Here is a 26,607-nt window from a genome sequence, read left to right on the forward strand (position 1 = left end):
ACAACATTTATTTAATATTATACATATACATTTAATAAAAGATAAAAAGTGATCATGACTAAAATGTATCTGCCCCTCTACCAGGCTGTTGGCTCCCCTACCTCCTGCAGACTGATGACCTGTTAAGCCTCCAGCTGGGCCAATTAACAAGCTGCCTCCACAGTTTAAAACCCATCTGGAGCTAAGTTGACACTCACTGGCCCAAAGAAACAATGGAAGAAGCTTCAGTCATTAAAGGTAAGAAAACTGGTTTTATTCTCAAGATACATTCTGATCACACGATGAGATTCTAAATAAAATCTAACAATTTTCTACAAGACATGAAAAGCTTCGAGTGTCCGTCTCCAATGGAGCTTGACAGGAAGTTTTTTGGGGAACAGAGTTTGCTGTCCGCTTCGTCGCTGGAACTGTCCACGTCGAGAGTGTCAAACGACACCATGGCTGACGGATCTGACCCCAGGCTGTCCATCCTGGCTTCTCTCTGCATGTCTTCGGGCTCCATTTCTCCCTGTCAGGCTTTGAACCATGCTCAAGAGACCGACAACTGTTACCTGGCTGTGCCTCTACAGGGAAAGTCCTCCACTCCCCACTTGAAACAGGCTGCTGTGTTTGACCAGTCTTACAGTGACCTCACTGCCTCTCGAATGTCATGGGATGTGTCCGGGATTAAATCTGAAAACAATAGTCCAAGACCCGGCATGGAGTCCAGTGCTCTGGAGGCAACATGGAGTCCAAAAATCCAAACGCAACATTCAGGAGCTGAAGTTTCCCCCTGATGTGGCCGAGAACATGGTTTTTGATTGTCTCCATTGAAGATTAATCAAAGTGGATTCAAAAACTGGAAGTCATGTTAAGGTAAGATGCTCAGTTCAGATACACATTTTTTATTCATCAGCAAAATCTGCAAATCCATGTTCCAACTTCTGAAATTCTTTGTTTTCCAGGATCCATGTGTGGGGATTTATGCAGAGCCCTGTGTCTTGTTTACAATGTTTTTTTAAAGAGTATAATTAAATAAATGTAGCCATGACTTCACCTGCTTGCAGTGTCTTTGTTTTCCCGCCAAAATGAAAAGGTATAGAAGGTAATAAACAATCTTTATACAATTATGGTGGTAGTCCACTACTACTGTTATGGTCCCCCTTTTTTCCTGAACTATGAAGTCCTCTGGTCATATTGCAGTGTGTTAAAAGGCAGAGATGGACTGTCTTGACTCCAATCACAACGGAGTGAACGGTGCGTCTGTGTCGGCATCATGCTCCTGCAAGAGGGCAATTCATTGTCAGACCGTTGCCTTCAATGCATATACTTCTGTGTAAGAGTTGTACATTTCTCACCTGGTTGAGTTTCTTGAACTCCACCACCTGGAAGAAAATGTGTTCTAAGATGTGCTTGGCATCCCTCTGCTCTTTATCCAACTTGGGCGTCACCCCCAGGATTTCCCCACATTTCCGCACGTAGAATTCCAGGTCATCGTCCGAACCTGTAAACAGAACCAGTTAATAACTGACAGATTTAACAGTCCTAATGTTTACCAGTAAAGTACTGAACTTACATTTATTGGTGAGCTGTGCCAGGCGCACTTTCTCCGACGAGAAGGTTTCATCCAAGTCGAACAGGTCAAGCATGGGGGGAGGCAAGTCGCTTAAGGCAGGTGGAAAGACCTAAGACAAAAAAGCACATTGTGGAGCTTGACGCAACATTTTTGTTCCCTGGAAAGACTCTTATTCCAAACAGTGAGATATCCAATCATTGTTTTATTAAAGCAGGTATAGGAGCTAAAAGAAATCAATCCGCAGAGAAATGCAAACAGACCAGATTTAGTGGTTGTTCCTTAAACAAACTGTCCACCTTAAGGTTGTGATGTCAAAAAGAGCATTTAAGACTAAGGGTGAATACGTTATGAGAATGTGAGCAATAAAGCATGTATACAGGTTCTAGTAGATACCCGAAAAATATTATGAATCTAAAATGGGCATAATATAGCAGTGCAGGGAGGACATTTTTGTAGGAAATTGGCATTGCACAAGTTCTCTCAACAAAAAGCAATGGGATTTTTCCATTGGCTTTTGCAGAAATAACCCCTGCAGCTAGTGATCGTCGTTTTTAAACATCACTTTAATATATTTTATTTTTTTGAAGACTAACTGCCACGGCCATAAGTAATAAGTTATTATATAACCAAACTACAGCATGGCTTTGTCACCGTTGCCAAGCTGTACTAGTCTCATTTGTTGTAAAAAGAAAATATTAAAATCTTCAAAACCAACAACCTACTTGACTTTGAGCGAGGGGACTGGAAGGGTTAAAATGCTGACTAATTTCTGGGTTTGAGGACTCCTGCACCACTTCAGATGCCTCCTTTTTAATATTTTAGTTGTATATGACTTTAGGATTAATCTGCATGTATGGAAAATAAAAATCAGCTGCACCAAGTATCCAGGACTAACACTCACAGCGGGTTGGAGTTGAGGCAGCGGCGTCTCAAACTGCGGGGTGATCAGCTGAAGCGGCTCGTCTTTGACATTCAGCTGCTTGTAAGCGCTGCAGGAAACATCAAATTATTTTAAGCTGTGGAGGGAATGAATAGCAAAGCAAGGACAGCCCTTCTCATGTGTGTGTTATGCATTCTCACCTGATGACTTGGGGTAAGGTGTCAGTTGACAAATTGAACAAAGACATATCAAAGAGCGAGGTGAAGTCCCGGGGGTTTTCATCGCCCTCCTGCAAGCACACTCTGAGCTGATCCGACAAACACCCTGTGTCCGGCAACATGGTGTAATCTGTGATCTGAGGGACAAGATGGGCGGCTTATTTTAATAAAAGACAATATGAGTGGTGCCATTCTCTAGTCAAGTATACTTCCTCACCTCTGGGTCTTCCGCATCGATCTGATTCAGCTGAATATTATCAGCCATGAGCAACTGGAGCAAGACATCCTGGAATAAAAAGAAAGACAAGATGTTGTGCAGAATTATTTAACAGGTCCACAAGAGACCCTTCTAATTTGTTATATGACTTACAATTATATTTAAATGTCAACTTAACTCACCATGATTTTGCTGTTCTCCTCTTTGTCTATGTACTGGTCACTGAACATGTGGCAGGAACCCAGCACTACCAGTTTGCCAGCCTCCTAAATAAGACACAAGACATCTTTTAACATCATCTCACAAGTAAACATGTTGCTGTATGATCTGGGAAGGAGTGTGAAATCTACCTTTCCTTGATGGAAGGCCAGGACGGGTCTGTTGAGGGGGAAGCAGACAGAACCCGTTGAAAGCAGAGCCACAGCAGGCTTTATCACGCTCAGTGTGGCACCGTACGGATACACAAATGTGAGAGCCCTGCGAAAAAGACAGAGAAGTGTGGGTTAAAAACCTCTTCAAAACACTAAGCTGAGTATGTAATGCAGAAGATAGGATTATTAATCATTTACTGAGCATTGTTTCCAACGTTTTCATCCTCGATGCTGCCTGTGACCACCTTCCCAGCAGCCCGGCTAATCTCTCTAAACAAGAAAAAAGACAATTACAACTTCATTGATTACAAACTATCTAAAAGGGGAAATGGGGTTGTATGAGATACTCATCCATACTCAACTGTATTAGCTTTAGTTAATGGCAGTTGGCATGCCCCTTTAGATCTAAATTTGAAAGGTTAGCATTGCGCAAGTTACCTCATAATGACTCCTAGACGTGGTGTGGGATTTAGGGATGAGTACGTTATACAACCACACTTTAAATAATACAAACTATGACTTTATTAGTTCAATTAGTACAACTAAGTTTAAAAACATATACATATAAGCTACAAAAAGTCACTGATTTGTATTGAATATAACAAAATGTGTGAGCAACAAACCTGTTCAATACACCATTGGACACAAGCGCCTCCTTAGGGTGGAAGTATTTGAAGTACACATTCCTCACAACAGCATCTGCAGCAGTGATGAAGAAAAAACACATGCCACCGATTGCAAAACAATTACAACAAAAGGGCCCAGAACTGCATCAACTATGTCATTTCAATCAATTTAAATATGCACCATTGTTGACCATTATTCCAAACTCCTCCAGAAGAAAGTTGATGTTGGTGTCATATTTCGTTTCTCCTCCTTCACCGAGCATGACCAGGACATTTCCTCCTGCGTCCAGGTAGTGCTTCAGCACCTCCAGCTGAAAGGAAATGGGGACAACTCTCTAAAACATTCTTTTGTGTGCAGAAATTAAAAGTAGCATACACAAAATCCATGTTGATGTGGCTGTGGATTCACATTTCAACCATCTACCATGCCTAGAGCTAAGACAAATACCAAAAAATGTGTGTTTTCCCTTTAAAAATCAATGATAGGTGTTCTCTCTTTTGGTACATCACCTCTGAAGCTGTGAACTTCTCCCTGGGTCCTGCAGTTATCCACAGTTTGACGCCCTTCAGCTTCTCCAGAGAAAGTTCATCCTTCAAACTGGAGGTGACAGCATTCATTTCACAACTGAGTGTCTTCTTAAGATTATTGCAATACAATGTAATGTTCTTGATTCCAAAGACAGCAGAGGTTGTTATTGTTTAAAAAACATTACCTTTGGATTTTCCATTGAGCTCTTAGTCTTTTCTGCATGGTTTTGTATCCATTATTCGTAGTAAACAGCTCTCTCTTCGAGACATTGAAGACCACAGTGTTGTGCTGTTCCTTCTCCATTCTTCTTTATTATTATTCACTCTCTTAAAGCATCCATACACCTAGAAACAGGTTGGAACTCCAAGTTAGATCAACTAGATAAACTGCCCTCGATGCATTAGCTGCCTTCTCTAACTATGCATTGAGTTAACAGCTTTATTGGCTAGCTATACGTGACTTTTAAGTAAACATTCGCCGAATATTAACTTGATAAAGCTGTAGTTACGTTAGTAGGTCTCTGAAATAACGGTTCAAGCGTTAGCATACTGTTAGCCAACAAAGCTATCTCCTTACATGTTATGTTACGTTAGCCGTGTAGTAATAATTAGCTTAGCGTCGCTACCTTACGTTACCGTTTGACGTCTGCTATGAAGGCGTGTTCCTTTCATCCATTTGAATTAAGATAAAGTTAATTTCCACCCTATTAAAGGTTCATTATATATGGTTGTCGTTGCCCAAGTTACATTCTTTGGTCTCCTAGGCGTGATGCATGATGGGAGAACAGTGGTAACTATGGGCGCTAACCACTTAGCAACCATGAAGTCGGGTGGATCATTTTTTGTATTTTGATTCTACTGTTTTCTTTTGAAATATCAAAATGTCCTGATATTGGATCATGTTTTTTTTATTTATTATAATCTACAAACGAGATAGCTCATATAAGAAGACCTGAAAGACCAAGTGCTACCGTGGTCTCCCTGAGCAAGGCACCGTTCCCTACACTGCTCCCCGGCGCCGTACATATGGCAGCCAGAATTCTCAAATTTCCCCACGGGGATTTAATGAAAGTACATCTTTCTTTCTTTTCTTTATAAGAGATTTCAAGGGTATTTTATTTTGAAACTGTACATCAGAATGTCCTGATACTCCCTGAGGTGGCCTCCTCATCACCCAGTTATTTTTTACAATGCATTGGCTCACATTTGTGTCCATTATGGACTGCATTTTAAGGCTGCCATCGTGTAGAAGTAAACTATTTGTGGCAGATCCAAAGGTCCTATTGCATTGTCAACAATCTTTACAGTTTTGCACTGTCCTGCCCCACAATCATTATGTTTTTGAGTCTCTCATGAAGGATCACACTCTTCCTCTTCCAGGCCGTTTATCTTTATTGCTCTAATTTAAGTCTACGTTGCTGGATCAAATTGTTTATTTTGTTGAATGTCCTAATCCAGTCCCACTTTAAAGTGCTTCATTTCATTAGCTGTGCAAACAAACCTTGAGATTCAAACTACAGAGAAGGTTGCATTAGCTTTCCCGAATCGTTATAAGAGCTACAGAAAGGACTTTTTGCATGATAGGCGCTATTCCATCCTGATGACAACTTTGTTGGACCTTTTCGACATTTAGAAACGGTGGTACCAGTGACAACATGCAAGATAACAACCAAGTCTTTGCAGTAGAATTTAACTACACATGGTTTAATTTCACAAACAACTATGAGTGAACATGCAGAGACATTTTGTGGCTATGGAAAACAAATTACAAGCGTTCACCCATTCTAACATTTTCATTATTTATTGACTGGAATTCAAAAATATATTACATTTTTTTTAATACTAATAATAAAATTACACACTTATGTATACAGCTCAAGATACAGTTATATGATTCATTTAAATCTGATGAATGTGCTTATAGTTTGCTGGGCTGTGTGACTGCTTTGACTCTCAGGACCCCCTCCTGGGAACACGAGGCAGCCAGCACCCCGTCCCTCCTCCACAGCCGGCCCTGGACCAATCCCCTGCTGCCGCCTGCATATAGAAAATAAGAAACAAGTCATACCAGTAGAATAAAAACCCACGTAATATCAGGAATATGAAGAGATCAGTTCAATGTAAGCAAACACAGGTCTGTTAGACATACAGTCATTTATCCCATCAGTAAACAGGTCAAATTCAGGTTGCATGATTAATGCAGCCTTATTGATTATTTTATTTATCATTATAGAATTATGATATGCTGCACATATTTTATTTGCAGTAATTTGTCACATTGTGATTGAAGTTATTTTTTCATATATTTATTTTTCTTATAAACTTTTTTGAAATGTATAATGTTTTTACAATAGCTTTTTAAAACAATTCTATATGTTCTCCTTTTTTTTTAACAAATGAATTCCCTACACTGAATTTGTGCATGCAGAATTTAAGAAATTCCTTATACGTGTTAACCTGCTTTACCTTAACCTATACTTGAAGCTGTTATGTTTATGTTTGTTGAGAAAATTCTAAAAGTTTTAAGTGAAAGAAATCTGGATCCAATCAAATTGAACTGCTTTAAATTAAATTCCAGGTCATCAGTCATAAAGTTCCTACAGTGATAAAGACCCGAAGGTGTGGTTGTCTGACAGAGAGCACAATAGGGGGTTTCTGACACACTGACCTGCCCAGGGGCTCTCACACTCGTACAGCATCCACTCGTCGCTGCGGAACGTGCTGTGGAACCACATGGCGTGGTCCAGGGAGGCGGCGAACTGAGCCCTGTAGCCGGGATAGGGCAGCAGTGCCGTGCCCAGGAAGGCAAAGTCTGACACGTAAGCGGCAACGCAGCAATGCAACTTCATGTTTCCCTCACCTGCAGGAATACACAGTAGCATAGTGAGCACTGCATCAGACTCCATTTAAAAAATAGCCTTTAAATGCTTCATTGCTTGCCATCAACATGTCATATATTAACTAAGAAGGCCTTGTGTCATAAATTGAAACCTCTACTCGTGGAATTTGATCCTGGTGTTGTCTGAACATTGTTTGTGTAGTGGTAAGTAACAGGAGTAAACAGATCTAAGTGACACATTATATTTTAACAAAAGCACTGTAGCAGATCTTACTTTTGCCTAGGTAAAGAGTTCATGGAACTTGTCTCACAAATATTCACCAGAGACACTGTTAGGTATCAAAAGTATTACATTTGAGAACTCACTTTGATGTGGTGTAAATGTTTAAGCACATCCGCAACCTTTGATCAACCTTTTGGGATACACTTCTAGTGGAGTATATGCTATTCAATATGTGTGATGCAAAATGCGTTTATATTGCATCTTGGCTATCAAACCTAACCCCCCCAAAAAAAGTAGCACATCTCTTGGTTTTGGCTAATTTGAAGCATATATATCTGCATGTTTCTTGTTCTGAGTTTGTATCTTAGTGGCTTCTTTGCCCTTATTGTAAGTCACTTTGGATAAAAGTGTCAGCTAAATGAATTGTAATGAAATGTGTAATCCTTTTTACCAATATGTCCTCGAGCTCGCACCCAGAACAGCTTCTTCGGCTCACTCGCTGTGAGTTTGTAAAAGACTGGGGGGTCGACCGGCTTTATCTCGATGGGGACTTCGTTGGCCAGCAGTTTGTTCAGGCCTAGTTTATATTTCTCTGCCAGGTCTGGTTTACTGTGAAACAACAGAAGGAAAAGCAGATAATGAAATAACCAATAACAATAAAAAGGTAATGGTCTGTTTCCGTTGAAGCTATTTATTGATTTTATTTCTTAATACTCTGACCTTTATGTTCTTGCTGTTTTTGATTATAAGAAATGCATCATTATTATCATATCATTGCACTTATTTCAGTTAGGCATATGTATTTTTTTACCAGGGTAATTCAAGTAAAGGCTAAAGGAAAGGCTACAGAACAAGAATATATGGGATACCTGTTCATTGTTCCTTTGATGATATAGGATTGACATGTTTACCTGAGATAAAGGCGGATCAGCTCCTCCACAGTGAGGAGGTCTTCGGGCGGGGGGACCACCGGCATGGTGAACTGGTGCTGCAGCGGGCTCGGCTGCAGCATCTGGAAGGAGGCCTGGCAGATGAGGATGGGCTGTCCGTGTTGGATGGCCCTGACAGAGCGCACCGTGAAGCTGCGTCCGTCTCTGGTGCGGTCCACCTGGTACAGCACGGGGACCTTAGGATCCCCTGAAACACGCCCAAAACACAACTGTGAGGAAACTACTGATTTAACAGAGCGGGATTTCACAGCAGCAGGGTAACGGGCATTACACGAGTTAACAACATAATACAATCAGTTCAAATGTAATTATATAAATAATAAAGAAAAAGTCAATATATAAATATCACACAATAATAAATATACAGGATAACTGCTGGGAAAACTGACAATTAACCTGATTATTCCATGGATATAAAACATATATTTACATTAGATTATACGCATATACTTCATTCATTGTATATTTGGATTAATAGCTGTTAATAATTACACATTAGTCAAAAATATCATAAAAAATGAAATGAAAATGTCATTATATTAAAATAATAATGTTAATAAACACACATCACACATTTAATGTGTGGGATTTATGAGCCCCCTTTCATAAATTCAGTCAGCACTATTGCTGGCCCTTAAAACAAAGCTATCTTACCTGATCGTACAAAGTAGCAGTGGAGGGAATGGGCATAGAGATTATCGCTGACTGATTTGGCAGCAGCTACAAGGGCCTGACCGATTATCTGACCCCCAAACAGACGCTGACTGCGGGGCACCCAGTGGTGCGTCCCTCTGGGGAAAAATAGAGAAGAATTTGAAATGTATTTAACATAGCCTCTAGATGTTGCTGAGGTACAGTAGATTTCAGTGAGGTTTAAACAGACAGTATTTGAACTTAGCATTAAAGAAGGCTACAATGACTGAAAAATGTAATGTCATAACTATCCTTCATAAACTTTGCAAATGTGTAGTGTAGGTGGGCTTAATGCGTACAATCTTTCACGTTTTACTCTACTACCAACATAAGTTACTAGTTCCTTTGCATATTCACATCCTAAGCTAATACATGAGCTATGTTACAAAGGTATAGGTAAAGATATTGAGGGGCAGTAAACAAAGGACTTCAATTAGCTCCACCTTTACCAGCTGTGATGAACACATTAATGCATGAATACTAATAATAATAATCCAATCATTGAATAGATATGATACGGAAATATGGGCCATTACGCACAATAAAAACTTTTACTTTTGATGCACTTAGATATCCAGGGTTTCCCTTATTAGAAATTACGCATTGAACGTTGACGTTACCGCTGAATGCATGTAGGAACATCGTAATCACAGTAGGATATGAATGCATCCCAACTTTGGTTATATGCCAAACTTCACATCTACCTGTACAGGTCCACGTCCAGCTCTTCCAGGTTCAACACGCTGGTGGCCAGGATGCTTCTGAGGTCCTGGTCCTGCTGGGCTGCAGGAGTCTCCGGGCCTCCATCCTCAGCTGGTTTCAGGGATACGGTTTCCCCTGGATGGTCATCATTGGCTGTTGAATGGCTAGAGCCAGACCTGTCACCAACTTCACTCTCAGCCATGTTTCACTTCTTCTTATCTGTTTTAATGGTGCGTATCAAACTGCTTTTGGGTGTATTTACTGCCACCTTCTGGAGTGGAGTGTAGATTTGAACTGCCCTAAATCCAAAAAACAGCTAACTACATCCCCTGAACTTCCTCGCAAAATCCCTAACATTTCACGTTTACAAGAATAAAAGGATTGACTATAAACCAGATTTTCAATTGTTGTACTTAAGATTACAAAAATATGGCACCACTATTAAAAGGTAAAATGTAAATATTTTACCTGAAATGTTACGTTTTGTTTTTATCACTATTTTCTTTAGATTTATTCCTTTATATGTATATCTTTTTTACTCTACCAACCCTGAAGTCAATGTTTTGTGTCTATATAATGTTTGTTGTACTTATATACTCACAGTTTGGGTTTCTTCCTCTCAATAACCATGAACAAACAGCTATTTTGCAAAATTGTAATTGATATACTTTCTATGTATGTATGTTTCTGCTTCTGAATCATATGCATATTTGTGTTGCTTTTATAGAACATTCTAATTTATCCAGAATATTTTATATTGTGTATTCTTTTGGATATAGGCCTACTTGTTTTTTACTGTAGTGAGAAAAAGGATGGTGCAGTAACGACCTCCTACCTGCGGGGGCGCTGCTCTACATCCATGTGACCTCTTTATAACAGCCAACCAACCACTACACGCGGAAGAAACCCGCCATTAAAGCAAGCTAACCTCAGAACGTGAGCGTTTCGTTGTTGTGCACTCTACTTAAAGGTGCAATTTTTTTATATATACCCAACGCTGGTATATTCTTGGAAGGATGGCGTACAGGGGACAAGGACAGAAGGTCCAGAAGGTTATGGTGCAGCCCATTGTATCCTTTTTGATTCCGTTGAATTGTGTGTTGCAGTAAGTTAGCAGCTAGGCTAACCGTTCTTATTAGCATAAAGCTAGTCATTCATTTCCAGTTTTAACCGAGCTTTAGGGTGTGATTAACACTTGAGTAACAACTAGGATGTGTGTGTTTATTTTAAAATGCCCTTTCTACCTTTTTTCTGATGCTTTTCAAAGTGCATTCAAACGACTGGTGTGTATCCACTTTGTTAGCATAGCCCGCTAAACTGCAGTCAGCAATGTTAGACATGTTAGCGTACTTTTACAGAGGTGGAAGAAGTACCCTTGTCTTGTAGTTGAGTAAAAGTGGAAGTACCTGATTTAATATATTCTTAAAGTACCGAAAGTAAAAGTTCTTATTATGCAAATCGGCCCATTTCATAATACTTTATTTAATATGTTTTGATTATAATTGTTGATGCATTAATGTCTTTATCGAAGCTGGTAAAGGTCCAGATCATTTTAATTAATGTGATGCTCTAGAGTAGCTTTTGGATTTACTCCAGGTTTCACTAGTCTTTAAGTGTTATTTGTGTGCAAGTAACTAAAGGTTTGAAATAATTGTAGTGGATTGAAAGTACACTATTAACCATTGAATTGTAGAAGTACAGAGTAGCAGAAACGCTGCAGTACTTGAGTAAATGTACTTACTTTACTCCACTGCCTTTACATGACACCATCCCAGATTATAAACTGTTAAATAACGTTTTAATTAAATTGCTGATCACACTGCCAGTTCAATATCTATCTAATCTTGTTTCAACATTGTATTGTTAAACCTATAGCGTGCAAATTATCTTGTATCAATGTATGTACTTGATCTCACACTTATAATTTCCTTGACTCAAAGTGTCAGAACCTAATTTTTAGGTACCTTCAAAATGTAAGTATTTCATTTAAATACTTTTCAATCGTTTGATTACTCATTTCATTTATAATTGTGTGAATACATTTGATTTAAATATCTCTTTCTTCTCATTCCCAGCGCTCACGGATCCAGGTCTGGTTGTACGAACAGGTGAACATGCGGATAGAAGGCTGCATTATTGTAAGTAGTCATCTTTTTTTGCTCTTTACTGTTTTTATTGAATTTGAACACACATCTCAGTCATTTCATCAAAATGGTGCAAATGGACAATGTAGTGCTCCTGGAATTTGACGATAAATGGTACTTGAAGATGCACTCAAAAAAAATGGTTAACAATGTATTGAAGCTACAGTTTATGGGAAGGGGTATCATAACAAGCTGCACCTGTGGACAAAAGTGTATATGCAGAGAAAATTAGGTCCTATTATGCAAAAAGTATTCAAACATTTATATTGAGCATATTATCGTGCTGCTATTATGAGATATCTGTATTAATGTTTGAATTATTTTAGGATCCCTCATTCGTTTTATACTTATCTATTTTTACTTTGTTTATTTGTATATCTTCTGCTGATGTCGGCCATCAGAACGTTGCTCAGTTTTTACTCTGAGGTTAATGATAGTGAATGAAATCTGTCCGCAGCTGAGCGAAATGCAAATGCTGGGCTTGCATTGTAATTGATAAGTGAGTTTTGGGCCTGACTGTCTTTTCTCTTTCAGGGTTTTGATGAGTACATGAACCTGGTTCTGGATGATGCCGAAGAGGTCCACATGAAGACTAAGAACAGGAAGCCGCTGGGTAAGAGTAGCCTACATGTTGTAGAAAAATGCCATTTTCACCCAAATTTGATAAAATGGAAAACTACATTAATTTCTCCTATACTGTTCTTTCTCGGGCGTGACACAGCGTCTATCAAGTGTCTTTTTTATTAATTTATATTATGTCCTGTAAAGACATTTTATTTAATGTTCTGTAACACTTGATTTCCCATCATCCTTCACCAGCTTGAGTGGGTTTTGTCCCAAAGTAAAGTGGCATTTGTATCCATTTCCATCCATCATCTTGCTCTCCTGACGCATCTCCACTTGTGTTTCTTCCTCTGTCTCCCAGGGAGGATCATGTTGAAAGGAGACAACATTACCTTACTGCAGAGTGTGACCACCTAGGACAACTTTGGGGCCTACAAATCAAACTGTTCTTAGAAAGAAATGTTTTCCTTTTTTTCTTTTCTTTTTTTTTTGTTGCAAATGCTGTTGAGTTTGTTTGTATAACTTGAATATTGTGTTAGTTTCTGTCTACAAAATGGTTTTGAAAATAAACGTTTTCTTTTCTTAGTTTGTATCTCAATTCCTTGTACTTTGTATGAGTTTTGATCAGTGAGCTGTGCCATCTAGTGGCAGACAACATCATTGTGCACTTAAGTAGGTCAAACTCCCAGCTTCAAATAAAGCACAACAGGAAATCGATTCAAAACACAAGTTGAAGGGATTTAAAAAGGCCATTTTGTTTAGTGAGAGATTTTCATTCGCTGTTGTATTACTTTTGGGGAATGGATTAGTAATGAACATTTTCGCCCAGGGAAAACAGGTTAAAATGATTAGTGCGTAAAACAGATTGAATGAAATGCAAAATAACTTGGGATGCACGACTCATACACCCATGTTCTTTGTAAAAGCACCTTGTGATCATGTGTACCTTTTATATGTATATATTATAGGATAGCTATCATCGTGACGCATTCCTTGAGAGTACTTAATTTACAACGTGGGTTTTACAACATTTTGCTGCTTGGTTGTTCTCTTTTTGACCTAGTTTGATAAAATAAGTCTTGTAACATCGATCAACGTGATGACGAAGTACATCTCTAGGCACGCAACGTGCCCCTGTTCAGTTGACTGGGAAGCCCCTAGCGCGGAGCTGCCAACGCCCGGCGTAAAGACACAAATAGAAGATACGGTAAGGAGAAATGTGTTTAAACTGTTATTGAGCTATTACTATGGTTTGCTTTTATGCTCACAGTATGTATAAATTATGCTGTACATTGGTTGCACATGGATTTTTATTGTCAAATTGCATTTCTCATTCAGCTACAGCATCCGCTAAGGTTAGCTTAGCCAGAAAGCTTATTTAGAAGGACCGTATTTAGCTAAGAAAGCAAACCGTCTATAATATTGGACCTAATACTACATCTTTCTTTAGCTATTAAGAAGCCATATTTTCATGTCTAATATATTGGTTATTTGAGTATTGAAGATTCAGTTTCCCAAGCCTTGTGATTAAAGCATTAAATAGTAGATGTTATTTTGTTAGCATTATTAGCTAGCCGGCTAACGAGAAGGCGTAACACTCGCTGTTTGTTTTATTTTAAAACTGGGTTTATAGCGTTACTGGTACAGTACAGTGTTTGTGTGCTTGAGTAAAGGTTTCCAATACTGACTTGGTTAAAAGAGGGTCAGCTAGTTGATGTATTGTTCGTGTAAACAGTCGGCAGGAAATTAGGCCAGATTGAGGCCGGGGATGTGGCCGAAATACAGCAGCTCAGGCATCCAAGCTAAAGCTAGTGAGTAACATTATTGGTAGCCAACTCTCAGGTGTAATCCTAAAATGTGACGAAACTAACTCCTGTAGGCGGCTGGTAACCAGTGTTAAGAACCTAAGTACATCTACTCGAGTACTGTTCTTAAGTACATTTTTGAGGTAGTTACATTTTCCCTCTTTATGCTACTTTGTACTTATACTCCACTACAATTCAGAGCTAAAGCGTGTACTTTTACTCCATTTCAATATATATTTCAAGACTAGTAAAACCTGGAGTGAATCCACAAGCTGCACCTTTACTAGCTTTGATGAACACATAAATACATCAATATTTATAACCAAAACATACCATATAATGATTGTGAAATTGCCCAATCTGCACAATGACTACTTTTCCTTTTGGTCCTTTAATCATATTTCGCTGCCAGTACTTTTACTCTAGTAACAATTTGAATGCAGGACTTTTTACTTGTAACAGAGTATTCCTACACTTTGGTATTTCTACTTTTACTGAGTATTTCTTCCACCTATGATGGTAAAAACATCTGACCCTACTTGTCGTTACACAGTCATACGTTTTGTGGATTGTAATATAATAGAAAGTCCATCTTTGGATAACTTGTCATGGATGTTATGTCAGTATCAAAAGAAAACCTCTTTGGGTTTATCTCTCAAACTTTCAAAGAGCCAGGTGTCCAAGCACTTTGCTCTTCAAGCCTGTGCAGGAGGGCATCACTTCATATATGATACAGATGATTTTAGAAGGCAACTGTGACCAATCGTTGAGGGAATGAATCTGAATCAGTGTGAATGCGTGATATTTGATTCTAGGTGAGCAGAAGCATCTGTTTTCAAAAGATAAGAAGCTTATAAAATGTCCCGCTGTGATGCAGGTTCAACTTTTAGAGTTCATTTCAGTGTTTTTATTACACACATATCTAGTACATATCATGTATGTACAGGTTTTCATCATCTGGGGGGTGCCTCCATTTTTCTACAACTCTACATGACATACAGACCTAACAGAAACAGAAACGTAGTAAGAGTTAGAATATTTTTGGTACCTTCTGATTTGAGTCTTGGGGGAACGATCTGATTATCAATTTAAAACAATTCTCAATTAAGTAAGTAGGGGTGCTTCATTCATGATGTACTACAGTCAGCTGTGTAATAATAAAGGGGGCGTGACACAGTATGCCATTACAGCAGAGTTATGTTTGTATAAGTATTCAGTCTTTATATTTCAAAAGGACGTATCAATTAAACTTGCAAGTTATTAGGAGTGATGAAAAGTGATCACTTTTTGCATTTCTCTTTGAGAATAGTAGTTCAAATGACTAAAACTAAATGTTGCCTGTAATGCAAATGATATCTTTATATATACAGTTGCCTTGATTCCCGAATTTTCACCCCAGAAAAAAAAGATGTGATTCTGAATTTATACTCCAAAAATGCCAAACAACAATATTCCAATCTGGTAATTATAGAATAACGCTTGCCACAACTTGACCTAATATATGGGATTGCTTTACATCAGCAGCAGTATTTAGTTTCACTGTAGAAGCAATACAAAAACCGATGTGTGGAAGTTGTCTATCTATTCTGAATTGTAGAAGACTGTAATCTTGGTTTTACATTCATTTTCCCCAGCGTTATTATACATTGTGCGGTTTGATTTCTGGAACATTACAGAGTCTTGTTTGGAGTTTTTTTTCTAGTGGGCTTAATTTAAACTGCAATGCATTGCTTTATTGATTATTGAGTGGCATGCTTCAACCATTTCACAACTGTAGTTTTCCATCATAGCTACGCACGCAGTTTAGTCAGTAAATAAACGGGCTCTAAGTCAAGGTTGCAAGCTGTTGAGTCTATGGTTCAGCCAAGGCTTTTTCCACCTGTGTAATCTATCAGTTGACCATCACCAGAAGCAACCAGACCATACTGCATACATTTGTCTTTAGTAAACTACCACAACAAGTTCCTGCTATAGTTTGATTACAAAGTATACCTTCAGTAAATTGGGTATGAAGTTGCAGGGGGTTTAAAGTTCCCCTCAGCCTTCTCTACCAACTCCCTCCAGGAAAATTCCCTGTGCGTCTGCAGGACATCCACCTGTGTTTTGTTCCCTTGTTAAACCGTGTTCACACTGTAATAATTTGCGCCTGCAGTTTTGTTCCTCCTCCTCAACTCAATGACATCCCCACCCCCACAGACTGCTGCAGAGCTCTGCAGTGGCTTGGCACTGACACACTGTAACTTGTGCAGTAGAAACAGGGGAATACTGTGGTCCACATACTACATATAGCGTGCTCTCTCTAAATGCACAATGCGTCAGGATGCATGACACGACTGTAGACACAGATTTAAGGTATTTTGACATGTTGCTGAAAGAAAAGCCCGGGTGTAGATAAAACACATAGACAGTCCTAAACACAAAGACTTGCTATATATGGCTAAAAAAGCAGCTGGTTTGAACGTTTCCAACATGAATTCTGTACATGCTTGTTCATGATCGGGGTTTTTTCCTGCCGGTTGTCTGTTATGGCTTAATGGGACACAAAGAACAGAGCCCCTGCTAATGTTATATTAACAACTATGTTATTTCCTACTATAATATGTCAAGATGTCTCCTTGGAAGAAGTCCTTTTAAGGTTTCTTGTAGGCATTGTTATCCTCTGACAGCGGTGGGAATGTACTCATTGAAACCAAATGAATGTTTGATAATGCTAACATTTTCAAGCGCTGGCCCTGTGGGCAACCAAGCTACTACATTACGGCAGCAAAGCACATATTTTGTTGTCCAAGTGTGGACTTGTAGTTGGCTACAAGGGGATATTTAGTGGCTGTGACGTGGTTTTTTGTCAACTCCTGCTATGTTTTATATAAAAAAACCAAACATTTATTCACTTAACATTGATGATAGTCAAACTGTTGCCCATGAATCCATGTCTAATCGCCTGAGCGAGAAAACCTATGTTATAAAGACTGTACAGCACGGTCTGGGCCTAGTTTATTATGCTTATTTTTTATACATATAGTATAGTATGGTGTCCCTGCTCCATCTGTCTTTTAGTTTAATAGTTTCTGGCCTAAAAAACTCCCCCTGCTTTAAAGTAATAAGAGGTAACAGTGTGGTCCATTTTTGGGAGCTTGTTGAGTTTTCTGAAGCCGTGGGCTTGACCGTACTGGGACTGTTCTGAGTTTATTGTCAATGCTTTATTATTTGAAAATATAAAACCCTGTTGAATATGCTGCCGAGGATCACATGCTCTCTAGCATTCAGTCCTTTTATTCCCCATTTTCTTCACCCAAACACACCATACAAGCAGAACACAAAGTGGGCGATGCATTCGTGTGAAGCAGGTTTATACTGGGTGATATGTCACTCAAGTGTGTCCTCAACTGTGGGTCTATACATCCCCTCAACCCCTTTAAAAAATAAAATCTCATTTGGACATCTGGATACTTCCTTTGACCCTGTGGTTTATCACAGAGGTCTAACTATTAATCTGTGACGGGCCGGGGTTATCTCACCATAAACACTCTTACGTCAAGTAGATAATGACTTTTTTCACTCGAGGCTCGGGTCCCCTCAACTTCCAGATTAACGCCAAAGTCCATTCTGTCGTAACGTTAACAGTTTGTCATGGGCAAGTAATGAAAATGACATCTGGGGTTGAGCTTTCCAAGGTCTCCCCCAGAGAATTGGTTGTCCCCTCCTCAGTCTCTCTTCTACATCTGCGTACCTGAGACACCATCTCTACACTATCCTGTTCAGTACAGACTAATAAAACACGTCATTTTGTTATAATTCATTATTTTACCAGCTTTCCTGTGTTCCGGGAACCAAACGACAACTGCCTAACGCTAAAACAGGATGTGATTTTACACCATATATATCTAAAAGCTCTCAATACACCGTCCAACGCAGGACAGTGGATGAAGATACATTGCTATATTCTTCATTTTGGCCTCAGTTGTTAATGTTTTTGTGACGTTGCATGTCTGAAGCCTGGGCCTGTGCAGATAGTAAGCACAATCACAAACAGTATTACAATGTTTTTCAGTATTCAAGCTAGAATATTTTGGTTTTACATAAATGGGATAAGGGCTTACGCAATCCCCAAAGCACTGATAATGTGGAGGAATGAGTGTGTAATTGCTCAGAAGGCTGTAGGGGGTATTTTTGTAAACTAACAAAGTTTCGTTTTGTGTTTGTTTTTCTCCTCCAGATCTTGAATGAGTAGCGAAGACTGTAAATCACAGCTATGCAGACCATCAAGTGTGTTGTAGTGGGGGACGGTGCTGTGGGTAAAACATGCCTGCTCATCTCTTACACCACAAACAAGTTCCCCTCTGAATATGTACCTACGGTAAGTGTGTGGACGTCTATTTAACCTAATCCGGTATCAATGTAATTTCAGTTTCGTGCTAATCAGGAATACTTCATTTTTTATATCGGTTAGCTTTCACAATTCTTATTGACAACGGCGCACAACCTCACGATAGACCATAACGTTTTGTTTGCTTAATCTAACACATGATTCCTATGTTCCAATGTGGATCCGGTTCTCGTTAATCAATTCTCGTCAGGTCAAAACTGATTTTTTGGCTTGCACTAGTGATAATTGTAAACATGGACACAAAGTCAGTTTGAAAGTAATTATGAAGAAGTGCCTGATGCATGGCAGTTTAGAAGATACTGAAAGTGAAAATGAGCATTTTGAATATTACCACTAGTATAGTGTTAACATATTCCACTGGTAAGAAAGAGTTAACCATCATTCTTTTTGTCTGTGTTTTGCAGGTGTTTGATAATTATGCGGTAACTGTAATGATCGGAGGCGAGCCCTACACCTTGGGCTTGTTTGATACAGCTGGTATGTTCTTAATTTCATCTACACTTTTGTTCATCGAGGGTATCTGCTTTATAAAACACATTAAATTCATTCAAACCTCTGGTGCCATCCGAGACCCCTCGCTTTGTTCAGTGTACCACCGCTAGAAACCAGACTGTGTGACTTAATCATGCTGTTTGTGGTTTCTCCAGGTCAGGAAGACTACGACAGGTTACGACCTCTGAGTTATCCCCAGACAGATGTCTTCCTAGTCTGTTTTTCCGTCGTGTCCCCATCCTCCTTTGAAAACGTCAAAGAAAAGGTAAGCCATTCCTTTTGTATTCCCTCTAAAGAGTAATGCTTTTTTTCCCCAATGAAATATGTATTCACTATTTCTTATATCTCAAATACACAGACCTTTCAAGGATATTTTGTCTTAATAGTTTGATCATTTCAGAGTTTTGTTTTTTTACACCGTTATTATATCATTTGATACAAACCGTGTTGTAGGAGCTACGGCTAATAAATGCCAACACCTTTCCCCGTCAGCTGGAACAAACTAGATAGCTTGAGGCTCTGATTTTAATATTCAAAGCTACCTGCTACTGTACTGCAGTGTTAGCTTTGGAAAGCCACTGCTCCCCTTAGCTTAGCCAAAGACAACAAACCGATCAGTAACACAGATGGAAATAAGACCCGGCCACATGTTGTAGCTGTCCAGAAGAGAACGTGTGTGGAGAAAATGCATTCAGTACTGTGGTGGATCTCAGCTAGTGTGGAAAGATACCAAATGTTCAAAGCTTGTGATGCATCTTGTCCAATGTTGCATTAACCCTTCGTTTGTGTCTCCAGTGGGTTCCAGAGATCACCCACCACTGTCCAAAGACCCCCTTCCTGCTAGTTGGGACTCAGATTGACTTGCGGGATGACCCCTCCACTATAGAGAAGCTGGCCAAGAATAAGCAGAAGCCCATCACCCCCGGAGACGGCCGAGAAGCTGGCGAGAGACCTCAAGGCTGTGAAATATGTGGAGTGCTCAGCCCTCACGCAGGTAATTTCTCAACACACACTTATACACACCATTGGACACACGTGATTCAAATCTCAATGGCGAGAAGTAGGATACAGGAGGAAAGAGGAACATGTCCATATATACGCCTAATTGTTGGTCTGCATGATGGTTTGCTTTCTAGGAGTTTTGTTTCTCATGAGTTCAGTGGTGTTGCCATAACAACTTCAGGTCAGGGTGCTTCCTGGTATCTGTAAAAACGTTATAGTACTGTTAAAGAGACGTTAATAGGTTGTATAATCCGTAATCGTTTAGAATAATGTCTTGTAGGGTTTTCTGTAAGGACGGTTAGTACACTTGGTATCTTCCCAAACAATAAGGTCCAGTGAGATTGAAAAGAGTCAGGTCTTTTGCACCTTTTTCCTGGAAGAGTGGCCCTGCTCTGATCCTCGGATAGTGAAAGGTGTTCTGATAGAACGGGCACAGTGTAGTGTTGAAGGACGGTCACTTTCATCAGCTAGTGAACATGGTAAGATATCAGTCATCCTCTGGAAATGTGAACATGCAGATTTTTTGGTGAGGAGATAAAGAGCATATTTTGGCAGAGGATGTTCTCCTGTTGTCCATTTCGTCCGTTGTTGAAATGCAGAGAAAGAGAAACAAATGGTGCAGGAAAGAAATTACTTGTGAAATGGCTTGGTGCTTGTGTTGGCTCTAGCGGACCACTGTTAGAAACTGAAGCAGGGAACATGCCTCACAGGAGGACAGATGAGCTGGGCCTCGCTCAGCTGGAGAACAATAGTGTTGATGGAGTCGAGGTGGAGCCTCTCTGCTCTGCCCCTTCCTTCCTCCTCCGACTCTCTCCCTGGCACGACCGTTACAGAGCTGCCGATGTCATTTCCTGTTTCCTGTCGGGGATCTCAGCTCCCTGACAACTCACTCTCTTTGCTGTACAATCCATCCCAACTCCTGTTTGTATCTAACATTTTCCTCCTTGTTCTTCCATGTTCCTCTCTCCTCTTCCATCCCTCTCTTCTGTGTTTGCTGCTGCTAACTGTACTCTTGTTCTCTATCTTCTTCTGTCGTTGTAGCGAGGGCTGAAGAATGTATTTGATGAAGCTATCCTAGCCGCCCTAGAGCCCCCCGAGACGCAGAGAAAGAGGAAATGCTGTTTATTCTAAAGTCTCTCTGTGCCACTGCTCTCCTCCTTCTTCCTTTTCTAAACACCATTTTTCTTTCTGCATTTTCATTCTTTTACCCCGTCTTTCTCCTTCCCTGTCACTATGTATTTACATGTGCTGCTTTCAGAATCTAGATCAATCTCAGTCACTTAACGAACCAGATCCATCAGTCTGCTTCCAAAATAACTCGTAAGGAAGATGATTGATTTATTTAATTCTGAAGAAAAGGTCAGACATCTGTTTTTAAAAAGTCTGAATTTGTGGAAAGATTTAGGGGAAAATAGTCAGAAATCAGGGATTTGAGGAATCTGAGAATAAAAGTCAAAATTTTAGGGAAAAAATATTCTACGTTTTCTGAAAATCTCTGACAAAAACTCAAAGTCTAAAAAAAAAAAGTCTAAATCTGAGAAAAAAGTCTAAATCGGAGAGTTTGAGGAGATCAAATCATTTCCTCAGAACAAAAAAACCCCAACCTTTTGGTCAGATCTCAAAAATTGAATTCACATGTGACCCTAATCTTCTTCCTTAAACTCCAGACCCAAACTACTACTCAGTATGGCCTGATTACTAACCATCTGATCATGGTGTTGCCCGTTCTAACCTGTAACAGCTGATGTTACTTCACATCCTTCTTCTTCTGTGGTTTGTATCAGCTTTGCTACACTCTGTATTAGCACTGGTTTCCCTTTGGCTCAATAGCATGGCTCCTGGCCAACAGTGGAGCGCTATCTAACAGAGGATGTAGGAGGTAATTTGGGATGTAGCCATTGTTTGAGTTCAATCCTTCCCGTCTGTCCTGTCGTAGTATTCAATGCGGGGAGGGTTTAGGTGAGGGTGGAGGCTTAACACAGCTCCACACTGAGATTGATCTCAGCCATAAACAGAGCTTCCATTTCTACTGCTGATGTATTTTTTGTACTACTGTTGATGTAAACAAAACTTGAAGTCTGGCTTAAGCTGGGGCTTTTAAGAACTTGTCATATATAGGGAATGTTTGGCCCTTTTTTTACCAGATAATACTTAATAAAGTGAACTAAATGATACTATTGATGTAGATATAGCTTGAAATATGCTGTCTCATTGGCCCAACTCTCTCTATGTATGACACGTAACTGCTGCGCATCATGCCGTCTTGGTCACCGGAAAAAAGAGAATCTATAATTGTGTGAAATGTGAAAAGAATGAATAAAGGATAAATTAACTTGCCCTCCTTTTTTTCTGGCTCACTTATTTCCCCAGTGCTTTGTCAGAAAACACGTTAGTATTGGAGTTAAGCGGCGCTGAGGGGCTTACCGGTTTACTGCACATAGTGCCACACTGTGTGAGGAACTCTGCTCACGCTCACATGACCGAGCTCATGGTGTAAGCTCAGGGCCAAACACAAAGTCGAGTCCAGCGGGGTTTGTGCTGATTGTTATTTCATAGTGACTCAGTCAGCAGTTTTAATCTGAACAGCAGAGCCGGTGAGCTAAAACGAAATGCTGCTTTCGGAATGGTGATTTTGGTTCCTTTTTCCTCCTCCTTCGTTGACCTGCCTGTTGCTTTCAGCTTCACGTTGCATTCAAACAAGCATGTGATTTGTTGTTGTTGACACTTAATCCCTAGCTTCACACAACCTTCGTCTTTTGTTCAAATCATTTCCAGCACTGTTATCCGACTGTTTCTTACGACTCACTTGTTCTTTTACCTCCTTTTTAAGCTGCTATTGTTTCCCCCTCTACCTTCTTTATTTACTGAGTTGTTTGTGCTTGCGTTGCCTCCTTATTTAGCTTATTTTTGTTTGTGTGTTTGTGTTCACAGAAAGGCCTAAAGAATGTGTTTGATGAGGCGATATTGGCTGCATTGGAGCCCCCAGAGCCCAAGAAGAAACGCAAATGCGTGCTGCTATGAGAGGCTCCCACCTTTTTCAAACCACACACACATTACACATACATCTTAAATACACACACACACACACACACACACACACACACACACACACACACACACACACACACACACACACACACACACACACACACACACACACACATCCACACACATCCCCCCGCCCTCCATAGAGAAGACTAGAAGTGAAACATCCCTCAGATAACTCTCTGCAATAATACGAAGAAGCAGGTGGACATAGTCTCGGCGGGGGTCCAGATATCGAGCTTACATACAAGTAGAATCCATTCTGTCGAGCTTTTGATAGATTTTGAAGCAGCCAGGTCAACTTTTAGAAGTCATTTAGACATCTTCAGCCAATGTAAAGGGTTCCATGGATATATAGAAATAAAGCCCCCCCCCCTAGCCCATCCCAGCTGTCTGATTGGGTGCTGATCACACTGCTGACAACAGCACCACCAATAGAAATGCTAACAAAGTAGTGTTTTGTTTGCCAATACCCCCCCCCCCCTTCTTTTTTTCACTAGACAAGATATTTATTCCATGTTCTGGAAAGACGCGCTCTTAACCACTAAAGGAAACAAGCGGCAATACAACTCCACATCCAGAGAAATGTAACATATTGCCATTTAGTATCCAGTTCTGTTTTTCTGAAGGAGAGTCGTAACCACGTGAAGAGCTAAAAGGCATCCGGTAGAAATGGTTCCACTAAAGGAATTAGCCTTTTTATTTTTATTTTTTTTTAGATGCAGGGAACTCAAACAGTGTTAGCGGAACGAGCGGTGTGTTCTTCATGCGATGCCAGGGACCAAGGGAGGGTCATCCCCGTACACTTAGAGCGGGTACAGCAGAGACACACGTTTGACATCAGCAGATCCAGATTAGATGAATGAATTTCCGTCAGATTTCGGCGCCTTCTCTCCTGTACCCGCTCGACCTGTACGTGGCTGCTGAGCCCTGGATCTTTGTTTCTACATGCTAGTTTTAACAGATGTAATTATAATGTAAGATGGCACACGATGTTGATGTAGGCTCCAGGTGTTTTTACCAAAATATTGTTTTTTTCTTCATTATTTTCTGTTTGTGCTGTTTTTATTTTTTATTATATATATAAATATATTAAAAAAAAGGTTACTTTCACTCCTTTTTACATTTTTAAGGGTCATATGAACTCTTTACCTGCCAGGTATACCAAGAACACGCTCTGATTGGTTCAGTTAATAAAAAGAAAAAGAAAACCTCCAACGGCAGAGAGACTGTTTTGGTTCAAGATTGTTTGTGATTGGGTGGTCCTTGTTTTTTCTTTAACTGGTGGCTTAGAGTTGGGTTCATTTCCAGCCCAAAGTCAGTATAATTATTATAACCTGTTGTTGTTTTGGTGCAGAAACCAAATGCTCTGTCTAAAGTCTTTGTTCTTTGTATATGCATTCTTTAAAAAAATATTAAACTTATACCTTAATTGCCTTTACCATGTTTCCCTTGCCATTCTTTTTTATATTGTGACTGCCGAACAATAGAATAACCATAGCTACAAACACAAATGTATTCCGACCATCTTGACTGTAAAGTTTCTGTAGGATATTGTAATGCTGTGTTCATCAACAAAACCTCTACCAGAGCTACAAACCTCAGTTGGATTGGACCATTCATTCATCCATTGGATCAAATGAAGAAGAGTTGTTGTTTTAAATGGTTGATACGATAAGTTAGTTTATTAACTGATTCATGTGCCTTTCATGTTTTGCTGGCATGAAACATTTAATAAGCAATACGTGGCACAGCATCCAGTTTGTATTCGCATCAGAGCCGGAGGAGCCGGTCATTAGGTGTTCCTCCAGCAGGGGGTGCTGTCCACCAGAACGTTATCAGTCCTGATGGTGGTGTCTCTGTCCCTTCACTGAAGTAGTTTTGTTTCTACTTAAAAACATGATAGTTAGATATCGAAATGTGGATTGTTGTCACCAGAGCCAAGAGGCAAGAAGAAACCAAATCACCAATCAGGAGACGTAAAACGTATATGAAACAACAGCCGAGAGCAGTTACTATGGTGTGAAAAATAATGAAAACATAAGTGTGTTCTTAATTAAACTGATAGACTTTAAAGGGGCAGAATTGTTCACAGAGGTCCATACATACAGAGTGTTTTGATCTGCATTAAACTCTGCTTGAACAGAGTCCTTAAACCCAAACCTGCTAAAGCGAATATTGATCATCAAGCGGTTTAAGAGTGAACCCTGTAAATTAACCTTTCATTTTTTTAAGATTCAAACTGCTTGCTTATGTTGATATAAAAATAATGTATCATGTATGTAATTAATTGTATTGGTGTCATTATACCACCTTGACCCTCTTAACGAGCATCACCAGGATGTGCAAGATATAACTGATCATCAATTGATGCACATTTGTGCTTTAGCAAGTTTGGGATTTAAGAAGGAATAGAAAAAGGAGTTACTATCCTGGTACATCTTCAAAGGGCTGGACAATACATAGAACATCAAATATCACATACTCAAATAATGTAGACTATTGGTAATTCCACATGAGTAAAAGCAAATTACACAAAAGCAAGATCAGTCTCGTTCATTCAGAAAATGACTTCACTTTTACTGGTTTTAAAGGCTGCATTAGAGCGAAGACAGCACCTTTAATATTACGATCTAAGACGACATCAAGTCTCCTATCACAATGTCAATATGTTATTAATATTTTGCCCAGTCCTACGTCCTATTATTGAAAAAGAAAATCATTTCTCTGGTTGTTGTGAGATGTTATCAGACAGACATGTGTTAATTCACATTTTTTGGCATTTGGAATATGACAGTACTGGATATAAATTAGGGATCTGTTTAAGTCTGTATGGCCGTAACAGTGTTTCCCTTGCCATTGCTTTTCCTTTCCCCCTCAGGGTTGGTTCACTGATTCAGTAAAAGTGTGTTTCTGTAATGTTGGTGTTGAGCGATCAGTGTCACTTTCACCCAGCTTACCCAGATCTGCAGGCATTCCTCCAGTGGCAGCAAATGAGGGTGATATCCCAGGTTTGGTGACCTGGATCATCTGAACCAGACCCCCCCCCCATGAGGCGTTCACACATTCCCTGCGTTTCTGGAGTGCTGTCTGTCAGCGCCTTCTTCCGCTAAAGAGACGCTGACAGCCATTAATTATCACACAGGCTGAACGAAGGGCATTCCTCTCTGCTGAAATACACACACACACACACACACACACACACACACACACACACACACACACACACACACACACACACACACGGTATTCAGCCCTCTATGTCCTCAGCGAGATACCACCTGGTCTTCATCATATTTGACAAATAAGTCTAAATGTTTTGTCCTCTGGGATCGACCAATCAGAGTTCAGGCTGTGTGTGGGATG

At 39.8% G+C, this 26,607-nt stretch overlaps 4 protein-coding genes across 5 annotated transcripts; 2 read left to right on the forward strand and 2 right to left on the reverse strand.

Moving 5' to 3' along the window:
• Nucleotides 1–231: 231 nt before the first annotated feature.
• ift52 (intraflagellar transport 52 homolog (Chlamydomonas)) lies at nucleotides 232–5,169 on the reverse strand. 2 transcript variants are annotated; one of them, XM_063911776.1, is made up of 14 exons: nucleotides 5,022–5,169; nucleotides 4,581–4,740; nucleotides 4,378–4,465; nucleotides 4,049–4,178; nucleotides 3,865–3,940; nucleotides 3,440–3,511; nucleotides 3,221–3,347; nucleotides 3,053–3,136; nucleotides 2,871–2,939; nucleotides 2,636–2,790; nucleotides 2,457–2,544; nucleotides 1,556–1,664; nucleotides 1,338–1,483; nucleotides 232–1,261 (listed from the first exon to the last, which is right to left on the reverse strand). In XM_063911776.1, the coding sequence occupies exons 2-14, from the start codon at nucleotides 4,697–4,699 to the stop codon at nucleotides 1,220–1,222; spliced, it is 1,305 nt and encodes a 434-aa protein (XP_063767846.1). In that variant the 5' UTR covers nucleotides 4,700–4,740; nucleotides 5,022–5,169; the 3' UTR covers nucleotides 232–1,219. The 2 variants fall into 2 exon arrangements, with proteins under 2 accessions (XP_063767846.1, XP_063767847.1); XM_063911777.1 differs by having other exon boundaries at nucleotides 5,032–5,166.
• Nucleotides 5,170–5,790: 621 nt separating this feature from the next.
• Nucleotides 5,791–10,038, reverse strand: acot8 (acyl-CoA thioesterase 8). The gene is made up of 6 exons (XM_063911357.1): nucleotides 9,805–10,038; nucleotides 9,062–9,198; nucleotides 8,369–8,594; nucleotides 7,909–8,066; nucleotides 7,064–7,255; nucleotides 5,791–6,432 (listed from the first exon to the last, which is right to left on the reverse strand). Exons 1-6 carry the CDS (start codon nucleotides 10,002–10,004, stop codon nucleotides 6,314–6,316), a joined length of 1,032 nt encoding a protein of 343 aa, XP_063767427.1. The 5' UTR covers nucleotides 10,005–10,038; the 3' UTR covers nucleotides 5,791–6,313.
• Nucleotides 10,039–10,673: 635 nt separating this feature from the next.
• On the forward strand, nucleotides 10,674–13,095 carry snrpe (small nuclear ribonucleoprotein polypeptide E). Its single transcript, XM_063909931.1, has 5 exons — nucleotides 10,674–10,872; nucleotides 11,749–11,775; nucleotides 11,878–11,940; nucleotides 12,481–12,559; nucleotides 12,872–13,095. The coding sequence occupies exons 1-5, from the start codon at nucleotides 10,819–10,821 to the stop codon at nucleotides 12,925–12,927; spliced, it is 279 nt and encodes a 92-aa protein (XP_063766001.1). The 5' UTR covers nucleotides 10,674–10,818; the 3' UTR covers nucleotides 12,928–13,095.
• A 528-nt stretch (nucleotides 13,096–13,623) lies between these two features.
• Nucleotides 13,624–24,682, forward strand: LOC134882685 (cell division control protein 42 homolog). The gene is given in 7 exon segments (XM_063910542.1): nucleotides 13,624–13,717; nucleotides 18,532–18,672; nucleotides 19,107–19,179; nucleotides 19,350–19,459; nucleotides 19,990–20,115; nucleotides 20,117–20,188; nucleotides 23,128–24,682. Coding segments are annotated over 6 exon segments (576 nt in total). The 5' UTR covers nucleotides 13,624–13,717; nucleotides 18,532–18,567; the 3' UTR covers nucleotides 23,218–24,682.
• Nucleotides 24,683–26,607: the final 1,925 nt, after the last annotated feature.

The sequence above is a fragment of the Eleginops maclovinus genome, chromosome 20, assembly GCF_036324505.1.
Source record: "Eleginops maclovinus isolate JMC-PN-2008 ecotype Puerto Natales chromosome 20, JC_Emac_rtc_rv5, whole genome shotgun sequence".
Classification (NCBI taxonomy): domain Eukaryota; kingdom Metazoa; phylum Chordata; class Actinopteri; order Perciformes; family Eleginopidae; genus Eleginops; species Eleginops maclovinus.

Bases quoted from the DNA above. Each gene is read 5' to 3' on its own strand.
- ift52 (XM_063911776.1), bottom strand. From the start codon at position 4,699: ATGGAGAAGGAACAGCACAACACTGTGGTCTTCAATGTCTCGAAGAGA. The intron at 3,137-3,220 runs GTAGATTTCACA...TGTCTTATTTAG, and splicing joins TGGCCTTCCATCAAGGAAAG to GAGGCTGGCAAACTGGTAGT. The intron at 1,484-1,555 runs GTAAGTTCAGTA...TTCTGTTTACAG, and splicing joins GGCACAGCTCACCAATAAAT to GTTCGGACGATGACCTGGAA.
- snrpe (XM_063909931.1), top strand. From the start codon at position 10,819: ATGGCGTACAGGGGACAAGGACAGAAGGTCCAGAAGGTTATGGTGCAG. The intron at 11,776-11,877 runs GTAAGTATTTCA...TCTCATTCCCAG, and splicing joins TTTTTAGGTACCTTCAAAAT to CGCTCACGGATCCAGGTCTG. The intron at 12,560-12,871 runs GTAAGAGTAGCC...TCTGTCTCCCAG, and splicing joins TAAGAACAGGAAGCCGCTGG to GGAGGATCATGTTGAAAGGA.
- acot8 (XM_063911357.1), bottom strand. From the start codon at position 10,004: ATGGCTGAGAGTGAAGTTGGTGACAGGTCTGGCTCTAGCCATTCAACA. The intron at 9,199-9,804 runs GTAGATGTGAAG...ATTTTTCCCCAG, and splicing joins CTGGACGTGGACCTGTACAG to AGGGACGCACCACTGGGTGC. The intron at 7,256-7,908 runs GTAAAAAGGATT...GTATTCCTGCAG, and splicing joins GCGAGCTCGAGGACATATTG to GTGAGGGAAACATGAAGTTG.